We start from the raw sequence: 14,206 nt of genomic DNA on the forward strand, positions 1-14,206 counted from the left end.
AGTTTCAGCTGCTGTTTGGTAGCATCTACACTATAGTGCATCCACTCAGTCTCATACGGTCTATTCCACATGTTTTCTAGCTTGTATTGTCTTTACAGTCTGAATAAATAATCAGCATATTTTTAAACTTTTATCTTGTCATTTATTATTATATTGAACATAAGCGATTCCAGCACATACCCTGTGGAAATTTTCCTCAGTGAAAACACATCATTTACTGTAACCCTGTTTCTATCTTTTAACAAGCTATTTATCCACTTGAGCATTGTATCCTAGAGCTGCTTAATTTTCTTAAACCTTTTGAGAAGGACTATGTAAAATCTTCTGGAAATCCAAGTTAATGAGAACTACTGGAATTTCCCTTATTTCTTTTGTAAGTTAAGCATATGTGTATTTCAGTATTCATGTTAGAGGCAATTTATCTAATCTGCTGTGGAAGCATGACTCCTCTGAAGTCCACTGGAATTTTGTTTGGCTTTGCTAGAAACAATATTTCACTTCATGGCTGTAAACCAAGATTCCCAAATTCCTTTCTTGGCCACCACAATGAGCTTTATGGCCAAGCATAAGCTACTACAGTTTTCCTTTTCACTTTAGTTTGCTGCCTCTTGAAAGGGGAAGTAGTATTTTCCTGAGCTGCTAGACAAGATTGTGGTACAGTAATGAATCTTTACTGAGAAATAATCAAATAACTGATGTTATAGGTGAGTATATTTCTGTGTATTTGTGTGGTTGATATGCTTGTTAACCTCATTAGTTCATTGGTATGTTCCACTCAGAAGTGATCAGTGCTAGGTTCCTGGGAGGAAGACATCTCCTGAACTGTGTCTCAGTATTACAGCTGATTAACTGCTAATATTTTTTCTCATATTTTTTTGAGTAACTCTCGTAACACATAGCTGCTAATTATTTTTACGTCAAAGCATGAAATTAAAATAGAAATAATGGATTGTCTTATTTTTTTTCCCTTGGCTCAATTCTCAGCTTTCTCCAGTAAGTGACTAAAGCCCCAGACATGTAAAGATTTCTTTTCATGGTTAAATTAAGCATGTAAATATTCCCTGTGACTTGAATGGAAATACTTGCAAAAGCGAGCCTTTGTAGGCATGACATTTAAGTAAGTTTGAGTGAAGGTTTTATAAAGTTTATAATCTGCTATTTGAGATGCATTAGAGTCAAATGAAAAGCAAGAAAGTTTTTTATTGTATAAACAGAATATCATATAATAGAAGAATATGCCTTTTTGTTTCATTTAAGAGAGCCTTCTTGTAATCTATTTGTATCAGTGAAACCAAATAAACTTTTAATTTGTAACTCTAGCTCACAGTACAAAAAGCCAAATCCAGGAGATACCTGCAACATTTATGCTTTCAAGGTTTACTTTATCTTTTAAGATATTTGTAGCTGTATTTTGTAGGCACTGTAAAATTGTCACTCTGTAAGCTTAACCAAAATTGGAAAGTCTCAATAAGAGAATTAATTGTGCCTATTTGTTGAAAGGCACATAAAAGCTAGAACCTCAGTATGATGTTCTCAAAGATCTTTGTACTACACAACAGATGAAAATGAAGTTTTATTTAAAGGGAAGTTTTCTCTTTTTGAAGAAAAAAATGTTGTTTCTGTACTATCAAAAGGTCTCCTCAACATGTCTTTATTTGTTTTAGACATTGTTTTGTACCATTGCTATATTTAGTGTGGTATATAGAATGTTAATAGACATTTACTTTCGTTTGCATTTTTAAGATACAGACAAAGGCTGTTTCCCTCTGTTTCAGATGCATCAGATCTTGTGATCTTGCTGTCGTGAGAGCTCTAATAAGTAAAAAAAAAATTTATACAAGGATCTTGAAAACAGTTCTAAAATGTTTACCCTACTAAATTGCTATAGCTCAGACATTGATTTTAAAGTATCAATTAATTTAAGCATGAATTCGGACTTTTCAAATTCTAGGGTGGAAAACTCTTTATGAATTGTTCAGACAAATTCTTTCAGTTAGTCTTAGTTCCTACTGCAATCTTTTTCCCTTCAGAGAAGTTGCTAGCGTAAAACCAAGAGAGATGTAATAATATAACCCAAGGTTAAAACCCATGCATCATAAACATGGGGTTTTTTTTTCTTCCCCTCTGAAAAATAAAAGCTGGCATGGTTAAAGTGTTGCGAATAAACAATAACCAATTTTTTTAAGGCTTTTTTTGTGTGTGCGTCCTATTTTGTGCCCCCAGTCTTTATTCACCCATCTTTTAAGAAACAAATGTGCCATCCTTGCTCAAGTGAAATTACCTTCAATTGTAATAAGATTCAGTGCCTTTCTGCTTTGTGTGGGTTTGGTTTTGGTTTGCTTTCTTTTAATTTTCATTTTCAAAATAGTTTTTGGCAGGGAGTAAGGCATTTTTATGTCTGACAACCATGAAAACTGCCAAACTTTTCTGCTGTGTAATGTCAGAGACTTAAGTTATGAGAAAAAGTAAGTGTGAAGCTTTGGTACTGAGCCACATGCTGACCCTTTTCTGTCCATAAGTATTTTTTTAAATTGGTCAGAGCTTTCTAGACATTAAAAACAAAAGCCAAACCAACAGGGGAATTATACTCCAGTGCAGCCAACGTGCCAGTATGGCCGTGCCCTTTTGGAAATGCTTCTAGGTAAGGGTGTTATTTAAGAAGGTTCTCCAAACTGATACTATAGAAATCAGGATCTTGCCAATTCTTCAGGACAACAGAACTCTGATTAGGAATATGGGCGTTGTTCTAGATCTGAGAAAACAATCCATCTATTCCAGCATCCAGAGTCCCGGTCTGACAAGAATTTATCAGGTTGATTGGTCAGACTGATCTGATGCGAAGCCCCAGGAAGCCTTGGACCTTACATTAAGATGTACCTTGACTCTTAAGTGTTAAGATGTGTTCTTAATGCGTCAAACTCTAAAGCTTGACATATTAAAATTATGCCACAGTCTTTTCCTACAAGAGAGCTTCATGGTTAAAATATATGGGGTTTTTTTCATAGTTTGTCATTTGTACTTCTGTTATGAGAAACTATAGGAAAGGAAATAGGTGAAAGCTACGTGACTATTCTTTCATATAACAAGGGCAGTTTATTCAGCAGAATCCCAGTTTGCATCATGGATTTTGTATGGAAGAGATCAGGACAGAATATTTGTCAATTAATACTTTTTGACCAAAACCCCCTTCTGTGTCCACAAAAGTACTATTAACAAAAAAGGTTGAAGAAACGTTGTTCATTGTGAATATTTTGCAGAGTTTCTTTATTTTTTGCTATGCAAAGTCACACAGAATGAACTTATTAAAGACTTTTTGCATGCAGGTTTGATGGAAGTTTCACGTAAGTACAATACTGAACCGCAGTTCTCTAGTGTTCTACAGACAGAAGATCTATTGTACAACGTGAAGTACAAGTTGCCGTAGTCCGAACTGGTGGAAGAGATTAAAATACGCTTCAAGTAGCACTGCATGTGTCTCATGAAGTGGCACTAGGACAAAAGACCTGAAGTCACCTAGGGAACATCTGAAAAGTGTCTTCCTGACTCTTTTACTGTAGTTGGCTGTAAGGGACTAGAGAAAGGTCATATATTTATGTAAAATATATGAAGCATCAAAAATGTATTTGCGTTACAGAATTTCAAAAGATGCTTCTATTCACAGCAGGGTATTTCTTCTTTTTCTTTTTCCCAGGTTTAACAATCTGTGGGCACAACTGTCTGCTAACTGCTGAATGGATGTCTGCCAGTAAAATTGTGTGTCGAGTTGGACAGGCTAAAAACGACAAGGGAGACATTATTGTCACTACAAAGTCTGGTGGCAAAGGAACTTCAACTGTTTCCTTCAAACTGCTTAAACCTGAAAAAATAGGTATTTTTCTTGTTCCAATTCACATCTGTTGTTCTTTGCTGGACAAATACATGAGTGAGTGCCTTTTTAAATAAAATGTAAGTTTAAAATGGATCCATCTCAGGGCAATCTTCAGTTGTCTGGAAAAAGCAGATTATATCAAAATGTGCAAGTATATATACAGATAAACTCATGGTATATGTGAAATTAATCATTCTATCTCAATATCCTGATAAAACCCCCAATGTCTAATGAAAGGTAACCCTTTTTTATGTAAGGAGTAGGTCTAAACTTCAAAAATTAATTACTGGATCTGTTACGATTTTTTTTAACCTTAAATGTACTAGATAAATACAAAATACAAACCAGCTCATGAGCTTTACACCTAAATCCTGAGCCTACAGTTAATTCTGTAAAGAAAGTTAAGTCCTCACTGCTGTTTCTTATTTGTAATTCAAACCATCCTGCAAGACAAAGACTTAAACATTTTTCATGATATGCTTAACCATTTATATAATGTTGCCAAGCAGTCTAGGACCTCTGCTTAAGCTAGAATCCAGTCTAAATACCCTCTGGATTGAAAATGTTTCTTTCAGAACACCTCCATTGGTGAAGTTGGATAGTTACCTTTTCTAACACAGAATCATAGAATGGTTTAGCTTGGAAGGGACCTTTCGAGGTCATCTAGTCCAGCCCCTCTGCAGTGAGCAGGGACAGCTTCAACTAGATCAGGCTGCTCAGAGCCCTGTCCCACCTGACCTTGAATGTTACTAGGGGTGGGGCATCTACCACCTCTCTGGGCAACCTGTTCCAGTGCTTTACCACCCTCAATGTAAAAAATTTCGTCCTTATATCTACCCTGCTTTAGTTTAAACCCATTACCCCTTGTCCTGTCACAACAGGCCTTGCTAAAGAGGTTGCCTGATCCTTCCTATAGTCCCCCTTCAAGTACTGGAAGGCCACAATAGGGTGTCCCTGCAGCCTTCTCTTCTCTAGGCTGAACAACCCCATCTCTCTCAGCCTGTCCTCAAAGGAGAGGTGTTCCAGCCCTCGTATCATTTTTGTGACCCTTCTCTGGACCAGCTCCAACAGGTCCATGTCCTTTGTCTGCTGAGGGCTCCAGAGCTGGACGCAGCGCTCCAGGTGGGGTCTCACCAGAGCAGAGCAGAGGGGCAGAATCACCTCCCCTGACCTGCTGGCCACGCTGCTTTTGATGGAGCCCAGGGTACGATTGGCCTTCTGGGCTGCAAGTGCACATCGTTGGCTCATGTCCAGCTTTTCATCCACTAGTACCCCCAAGTCCTTCTCTGCAGGCCTGCTCCTCAATCCCTTCATCCCCCAGTCTGTACTGAAGCCACAAGAACTATTTTAGGCTTTTGTTCTCTGTGGTTCAGTGACAGTTAAATAACACATAATTTCTTTCAAGCTGTACTACTGTCTTAATAGAAAGGTGAATCAAGTGCAAATGTTACACAGTGAAGCTTTTGGTGATGGGAGAGGAGACTTGATATTTTAAAACATGGATAAGTGTGGGGATGAGTTAGTTTCTGGTGTTGAGTGTCTGATGGTTATGTCAAAAAGGACATGGCCAAGAGTATGGCTGGCTGCATTTTTGGCTAAGGGCCAAGACCTATTTTGCCTCATCTTTATGCATTGTCTGTGCTAAGGCTTTGGAAACAAAGTCGGTCCTGTGTCCATTGCGTCGTCCATCTTGGCGTCTGGCCAAAGTTCACTTACTTTTTGGTTAGTGAGTGGCACAGAAAAGGGATCTTCCCCAAAAATATGCAAATAAGGGGGTGTCCAAGTAATTGCTTGTTTTGAAAGTAGTAGATGGTAAAATTTGGACAGATACCAAAGTAGTTGGAGGAATGAAAATACTACATGATCGAGCAAATGCTATTAATGTACAGGAAGCTGTGCAGTCTGTAAGAGGTAATGTTTGAAGCCTAGCCACGAATACATTTTCAGCAGCTATAATAAAATAATTTAGCATAATTGCATCCAGGTTGTTTTGCCATGTATCTTCCAGTATATTACCTAGGCATGCATTTTATATTTATCAGGATTTTTCAAATTAAATCAGTATGTTAGAAGTTGATGGTGCTGGACTGCCCTTGTTGTTTTAAGGATCTGCACTTTGTTTTCTCTAGGTATCTTGGATCAGTCTGCTGTCTGGGTGGATGAAATGAACTATTATGACATGCGCACTGATAGGAACAAAGGGATTCCCCCCTTGTCCTTACGTCCAGCTAATCCACTTGGTATTGAAATAGACAAGTGAGTACCAAATGCCTTTAATCCACTTTTTTTGGTGGTTTTCTCTATATGTGCATTTGAATTCCAGAGAAGTTTAATGGCTTTCAGAGCAGGGAAAGATTTAAAAATACACACATATATTAGCTGTTGGTATGCTATTTGGTAGTCAAGAGAGTTGTTTTCTGGATCATCAGTTAGAACTGTAGGTAGCCTAAAAGCCTGATATATTGAACCCCAGTGACGTTTAGTTTTTGAGGACTGCTAAATAACCTAGGGCTTTGGATTTATATATTGTAGTTATGGAACAATTACTGTTGCATTTGAGTTTCATGGGGCTTTTAAGGATGTTTAGTTTGGTATCTGTTGCTAAAATTGGACTGTAAATGTGATTTATTTTACCATACCAAGTAGTTTATTTTATTGAAATATTAATACTGTTTTCCAGCTGACAGACTTCTTTACTTTCGTTCATAAATATGGTGGAATTTATGACTTCTTTTTTCTGAAATGGAAACTTTATATAGAGTGATAAATGGAATTAGAAGACTTTAAATGGGACACTCTTAGGGCTCCAAACCTGACCAACTCCTAGAAATAGCATCAGGAATAATATTTCTCGTGATCAAGATACCAGCTCTACCAGAAACAAAAGCTATTTAAAATTAGCCTATTACTAGGGGTCTCATCTGCTGAATATCCTGTTTGTGAGGAGGAGTGTATTGGAGAAAACCTGTAGTGTCCATTGTTACCTTCTTCTGATCGGGAAACTGAACTTTCCCTGAATCTGTATGGGATTTCCAGTGGATCTGTCATTAGCTTCCCAGCCTCTGGCTGTGCATTTATTTCCTAGTTTGAATACGTATTTTTCTTTCTTTTCAAAATGCAAACCCAATTTTTTTGTAATAAGGTGAAGATTTTGTCTCTAAGTATTTTTCTCCAGCCTCTGATATAACTTCTGACAGATATTTCTTTTCATCTTCAGTTTTCCAACCCTATTAAAATGTGGACTCTAGGACTGTGGATAATATTCCAGTGTCTTACCAGAAGACTTCCTGTCTCCTTCACTCTTCCTCTCCTGTTCATAAATTAAAAAAAAAAAAAAAAACAAACAAACAACAAAAACATAACAATCCTGGCAACTAGCAGTGAGTGGCTTGTTAGCTGATTCTCTTGAGCTGCTACTTCTGCTGCTGGCATGGCTGCTCATTATTCTGTAGGGATGGCCTAGATTCCTTTATCCTAGCTATATGTTTTTGCATTTGACTGTTTCTCTATTTGCTTCCTTGACGAGTCTGTCTTCTCAGTCCAGATGATAGTTTTTCTTAATATTTTTACCAACTATTTATCAAAAAATATGGGTGATAAAGCTTTCATTGGTGATGATGCAAATACTGATAAAAGAGTAATGTGGGCTTTAGTAAAACTTTACCTACAGATGTTCTTAGGCTTCTCCATGGATTGGGTTTTTTTTGAGTTAGTTCTTTGATCCATGTGATGTATTCTAGTTGCATTGCATAAAACTAAGGTTTTAATCACTCTTACGGTAGCAAGTCTTTAAAATTATATATTAATTTTGTCTGGTTACTTTTTTTCAATGAAGCACTTAATATCAAAGCCTGTATAATATGTTGTCAAACATTGTATGAAACAGTTGTGACTGGCTGACAATACATCTAATTTTCTCTGCTGTAGTTCTGTATTTGTTGAACCCTGCAACAGCTTTTCCATTATTTTATCTGGGATTTCAGTGAAGGTAACTGGTTCTGTTGCATAGTCCTCTATCCATATGTATCTCACAATACTTCTTTTTGTAAATATGGTGGTTATGACACAGTTACTTTTAACTTGTTCTTATTTTAGCAAAACTTCTAATGTAGTATTTGACTCATAACCAAAATGGATAGTTCTTACAATTAAGGTAGTATCAATGTGATTAAGAAATATCTGCTAGAAATTATCTGCATTAGTTTAGGATTTGTTTAATTTAGTCATCTGTTTGGATGTTTGTTAAATAGGAGACCAACGATATGTTTTAAATGTTTCATCTGAAAGCAGCAGAAAATATCATATTAATGAAACCTCAGATTTTGTGTGGAAAAGAAATAAGTCCTAAATATGTAAATACAGATAGGAAAGAACTTTTTTTTTGGGGGGGTGGGGGTGGGATAGGGAAATATTAAGGCAAGCATAGTATCAAGCCCAGTTCATTGTTCATTGATCTCCAAGTTCAGTAGAGGTGAAGCATGAGGATTATGGCAAGCACTGGTATTGAAAATGGCCAGTTTGAGAGAAGGAACACTAGTCAGTGTAACAAATAATTGTGTAGAAGGATTGAGGGTTAAGTTGTGGAGAGGGGAGAGAGGTAGGGAAGGAGAAAAGCCTGGTCTGCCCTCATGCTATGGATGACAGCACGGTGTTAATAGTTGTGACTATAGATGGAACATTCTGTGTTTAAAAAGTGTCTCCCCAATGGAAATCTTTCATTATTTGCTTGAAAAATCGGAGCAATGTGGTGTATACTTTATACAATAATCTCTAATAACTTGTAGTTTAACTGAACTTGCATGTTTGTAAATACTTGACGTATGGGATGGGTAAGTAATGACAAGTTGTAGAAGGTAGTGAAAAAAAGGCAATTATAAATTAAGAAAGGGAGTGGATAAACAAGATATTAGCATTAACTTACTAGGCGTGGGAATAATTTGTCAATAGAAGCGATAAAAATTGTTAGAACTTTGGGATGCTTTAAAATAAAAGAAAGCCTAATACAATATTAATTGCATTTTAATTTTGAAGCTGAAGCATTTGGCATTGGTATGACTTGGTGGGATTTACAACTTTTGTAGCCTGATGGCTAATAAGGAAGGGAAAGGAGTGCCTTGTATTGGTTATGCAAATAGTGGTAAACAAAGGAAACATTTAAAGATAGGACCAGGGAGAAAATCAGTGAAAAATAGATGTCAGAAAGTAGGGTAGGAATAAGGTAGATGGGAGCACACTGAAGAAAAGGCAGGAGGTGGGTAGACTACAGACTGAAAGAGTGAAAGAGGTCATCCTCTAGCAAGTGTTTCCCAGTCATCAGCAAGTGATTCAGAAAAGACAATCTGCGGCATGGAAAAGAGTTAGATTGCCTATCTGTTGTGATTTTTAAATTTTTTTTTAATATGGGTTGTGCTTATCTCTAAAAGTTCCTTTTGTGGGTTTTTATGGTTCTTTGTCCAGTTAAAATGAGTTTAAAAATTAATCATAGCTTTTAAATCATTCAAGTGGGCACTTTCAAGGTGTTGCAAACAGGACATTGGAATATTAGAGAAAAGAATCCCGTAAGTAATGAACAGAAATGCTTTAGTACAGCATTTCAATAAACTTTTGGGTGTTGGGCAAGCACAGGGATGAAAAAAACTTATTCTGACTCAGTAGACTTAAGATTGGAGTTTAATTGGGAGTGACTGGGATTTAAGTGAACAAAAGGTTTGAACTGTGAATTAAGGGAACTAAATAATAGCGGGTCTTACACATTCTATTAATAATTAGAATACTACCTGTAAGTATATCGTAGGAGTAATATATATACTCGCAATATGCACTGGAATTTTCTTTTCATATTCAAATGTCACAAGGATTCAAAGTAAGAACTAGGGACACGCACTCATCCTCCTGGTTGTTTTTTACATAGTCAAGATATTTTAAATGTTGTATGTATACACTGTGTGTGAGCCATCATCTTTCAGCCTGCAAGTTTAACAAGTAGTAAGTATACATGATTTCTGGCTGAGAAGTTCTTCATATTTTCTGAGAATGAATTGCTGTTTTTGTGACATACAACTAAGAATCTTGGTAAACAATAAATTTACTTATATTGTAATGAAACTTGAACTTGCTGGTTAAGTTTCAGTGGTGATCCTTAAAGTCACAAATGTATTCATAGAAGATTCTCCTGCCTTGCTAACAGTTGTCTGTTCCTCTTCTGAAGCACAGAACTGATCCAATTAGATGAGGGTCTTTTACATTGCTGTCACTTAGTGCATATTGTGTGTATGCTATTATTTCTTTCAGACAAGAAAATAAGTATTTAAAATCCTTAATCTTTGTTCTAGTTTTTTAGTTTTCAGGATGGAGTAAAGACTGATACAAAGCTTTATTTTTCTATCACCATCTTTATGCTGTCTTTAAGTGTAAAGCAGATCTGTGCCACCTTCCTCTGCAAGGAATATTTCTGGCTGTGGTGTTAGGCAGATGTAGCCAGAAACACTTACAGGGAGGCTTAAAGAGTATACAGAATAGGTGCCTCAGTCTGAGAAATGTGGAAACTTGGTATGAAAACACTAACAGCAATGTTGTAGTACTTGGGCTGGTTTTTGCAGTTGAGAGCTGTTACAAGAGCAGTTTGGTAGGTTATGTTCCACTGACATAGGATTGTTCAGGATCTTGAACAGTTCTGGGAAGGAATACGTGATACCTGTTTCATGAAGGCACTGGTTGAAACCTGTTGGAAAATTTAGATCTATATAAAATTCATGAATGAATTGCTTGTTCAGAGGTACCACATACTTTTTCCCTCCTGCAAGCCCTTGTTAAATCAAACGTTCCCTGCCACCCCTACCTACTCTGTCAGACTAAGGAAGTACATTCTCTGCAAAGCAGAGCAGCAGTCAGACCTAGTGGTGGTTAGAAAAAATTTTGAGTAGTGTTTGTTGTTGTGCATGTAGCAGAGGTCATTATGGTGGATCCATCTCGTACATGAAAGCAAATGCTCACATGCTAAGTACATTCCACATACTTCTGTATCCACCCACTCAATACAGATGCTTCCCTCTTCCCACGAAAGCTTCCAAAACAGCTCATCTGGGAAGAGGGAACAGATGATCTTACGCTGCCACCTAATGGTAGATGTCAGCTTGCTATCATGAGATAGGAAAAGACTTTCTGGGGTCCTTGATATTTATTTTCAAGTAGCTTGTATGGAAATGTAGTCAGTTTCATCCTTGAATGTGATAGACTTGTGGAAATTTGTATCACAGAGATGCATGCGGAAAAATTGAGACTTGCAGGAGAGAGACGCAGTATATAGTAGTATATGGTCCTAATTTTATGATGTTAAAAATATAGTAACAGTTTTACTGCTTGTAAGGCTGATGCATCAGTTGCAGTTATCAGCCTACAATCTTTTAGTAGATTTCTCTTATCACATTCTGCTGATTTTCAAATATGGTTGTCATTTTGCTGTCATATTTCTGATAAACCCAGTGCTATGAAGGAATAATTGCCAGAGTGCATCCTTCTCTTTTTTTTTTGTTGTTGGAATGACCTTTGTTAACACCTTCTGATTTGTTGAGTTTAGTCTACTTCAGTGTCCCTTATACTTGTCTTCTTGCATGCATGATTAATACAGCACAGTTGGTACAAAGTCTGGTTCTAGGAGTCTGACTGGTACCAGACAGAGGGGAGGGTGTACAGCTGCTCTAGCTGGAGCTTGTTTATGCTGGTTGCTATTCAGGATCTGTGTTTATTTAAAGTTGCTCCTTTTGACCTATAAACTCCTGTGGAATTGAGGTTCAAGTTACCTTTTGGTGGCTGTATCCTGTTCTGGGGCTTGCCTTTAATCTGCAAGTATTGTCATGTATGCTGAAAAGCGTACTATAACATTCTGAAGCTCTGGGAGCAAAATAACCTTTACAGAAAAATTACAACTTGTTAAGCTCTGCTCATAGTCAGGCTCTGTTCCTTCGTATCTATTGTGTTCTGTTGCGTGTTACTCAACTGTGACTGCTTGGAGGCTGTGATTTGGCCATGGAGGCTATAGCTAATCTTAAACCTCTGGAGACTACAAATGTTCTGTACATGCACAAGTTCTGTAGTAGAGTTTGTATGAGACGATATATGCTGTGATGTTAAATCAGATTTATTGAGTATCAGGCTATACAGAACCTAAAGTTTGGGGTAGGGGAGCGCACATGTAGCACAGGTGACTTGATTGTGTCCAATGTGCTTTGAATCCAAAGTAGATGTGCATGCCCTTTACATGGAAGCAAGGACCACTACATCTAATACTGCATGACTGCATAGATATAGTCAAAATGTCTTTGAGGGAAGTGAAAGTGTATACCAGCTTGAAACCAACCTATTTTTATTATAGTTCTCGTGGAAATAGTATATGAAATCATAATCACTTCTATATTGAATATTGTTGCTGATGCATGAATAAGACTACCTTAAAATGTTAACTAGAGGTCTAGTACCAGATTTGATTCCGTTTTAGATAAAATAGTCTGCCTAGTAGAAAGTACTATGGTATAAATCCAATATGTGTTCCTTAGCTGAAATTGTGAAGGTAGTGAAATATGTCGAGTTGTCAAGGATGGTAAGCGTCTCTTTTCTTTTTCTGAGGTTTTCTAGATTCAATTTGTGATTCTCAGTTTCTTTTACAGTGCTTGCTTTTTAATCAATGATTAAGTATTCAGAGTTGCTTCCTGAAGTGATTCTTTTATATCAGGCAAATCAACAGAAAAATAATCAACAATTTTATTGTGTGTCAGCATGGTCTCAGCTTTTGCTACTAGTTCATATTCACCCCATAATGTTGAAATGAGTAAAACTGAAATACTTTCTGAAGTCTCATATGTGCTTGTTTGTAAGTAAACAGTAAGTAAAGTTTCATGAGAACAGCTTCCAAAGACTTACTTATTTAATTTCCTAATGGAAGTTAATGAAACAAACTTGTGTATGTGGAATCAAGTCTCTCTTCAGATGCATCTAGCCGGACACTTTAGAAATACAGTTGCTTTCAGTTTGGACTTTTTAGTGAGCAGCTTATTGCGAAGACAGCTGTAGCAAGTCATTTCAAGCTCCCCATATCTGTTAGTGGAAAAACTACTGGTAAAATTTATGATAAAAAGGAGGATACTACACCATAGAGTATAACATATTGTTAACATACCGCACACGTTCGCATTCATGTTTCTGCTCTGTTGTGACTATGTCTAAAATATGTGTGCACAGATAAAAGCACCCATAAATGCATTGCTAATTTATGGTTCTGGACAAATAACATCTGCTGGGAAAAAAGCTCCTAATAACGTTTCAATGCAGTCAAACATCAAACTGTAAAAACCCTTTCATTTTGGTCCCACTGTCTGTGAGCAGAACTCATTTGCAGGAACTTACTACATCCCTAGCTAAATTCTTGGTCCCCATCTCTCCCATTTTTTCTTTTTTTCCCCTAGGAATTGTATAGCTCATGCATAAGTTCAAACTGTCATGCATATATCCTACAGTCTTGCAATAATAAGTAGCATTTGGTAATGGTATACTTGCTGAGTGTATGTGCTTTTTGTGTTGTATCTGTTTCTTTTGGCTTCTGAGAAAATACATTGAAGTTCTGAAAAAATATGAACAAAATTCTGCTTCTCTATTGTGTGCATACACTCGTATAGTGCTTGCACTGAAGGTCTGAGTTCCTTTTGAGGTAATGGAAAGCTTTTTATTGTTTTTTGTTTTTAGCATTAAAAAATGTAGTTGACCACAAAGATGCCACCATGCATGGATTTAATATAAACACATTTTTGGACAACCATGACATGTATCACGTGTCAAGTACTGTCCTGCAAGCAAGTTCACGTGCCTACTGGGCACTTCCAACTACTTTGAATGAAAAATAAGGTATCTTAAAAAGTGTTTAAAGGAAGGATGAATTGAAACTTTCTTCTTGCATCCATCAGAATTTTCTGCTAACTAACTGGAATTCATGAAATTCAGTGTCATCGGTAATCCTGAATCTTACTACTTATGTTTATAAATTTTTATATTAACATTATCACTTTTTCATTAAAGCCAGACAAATGTTGGGACCTTCATTTTTAGTTGCTACATCTGTTTCTCGCACTATTTTCCCTGTCTCTCTACTTTTCATGTCTGTCATCACTTTTCCTTGCATCTCATTTGATTTTTTTTGCTTGTTTTTTACAAAGCATTGTTTCATGCCCCTGCTGTAATCAGGTGCTACTGATGAGACTTGTGTGCCATGTCATTATGTATGTAGGACCTTTGTACCTGCTTGTGCTAATGACCATTTAGATAGGAATAAAAGCGTACAGAAAACAACTC

The 14,206-nt window shown here is 36.7% G+C and overlaps 1 protein-coding gene across 2 annotated transcripts in view; it reads left to right on the plus strand.

Moving 5' to 3' along the window:
- The window catches only part of EXOC2 (exocyst complex component 2), a 134,853-nt gene that overhangs the window by 14,804 nt on the left and 105,843 nt on the right, over positions 1-14,206 (plus strand). For both annotated transcript variants that reach the window (XM_064443497.1, XM_064443498.1), the window contains exons 3-4: positions 3,692-3,868; positions 5,998-6,124. In XM_064443497.1, coding sequence (XP_064299567.1) covers positions 3,692-3,868; positions 5,998-6,124 — 304 coding nt within the window. The remainder of the gene's footprint in view (positions 1-3,691; positions 3,869-5,997; positions 6,125-14,206) is intronic.

The sequence above is a fragment of the Phalacrocorax carbo genome, chromosome 2 (genome assembly GCF_963921805.1).
Source record: "Phalacrocorax carbo chromosome 2, bPhaCar2.1, whole genome shotgun sequence".
NCBI lineage: Eukaryota > Metazoa > Chordata > Aves > Suliformes > Phalacrocoracidae > Phalacrocorax > Phalacrocorax carbo.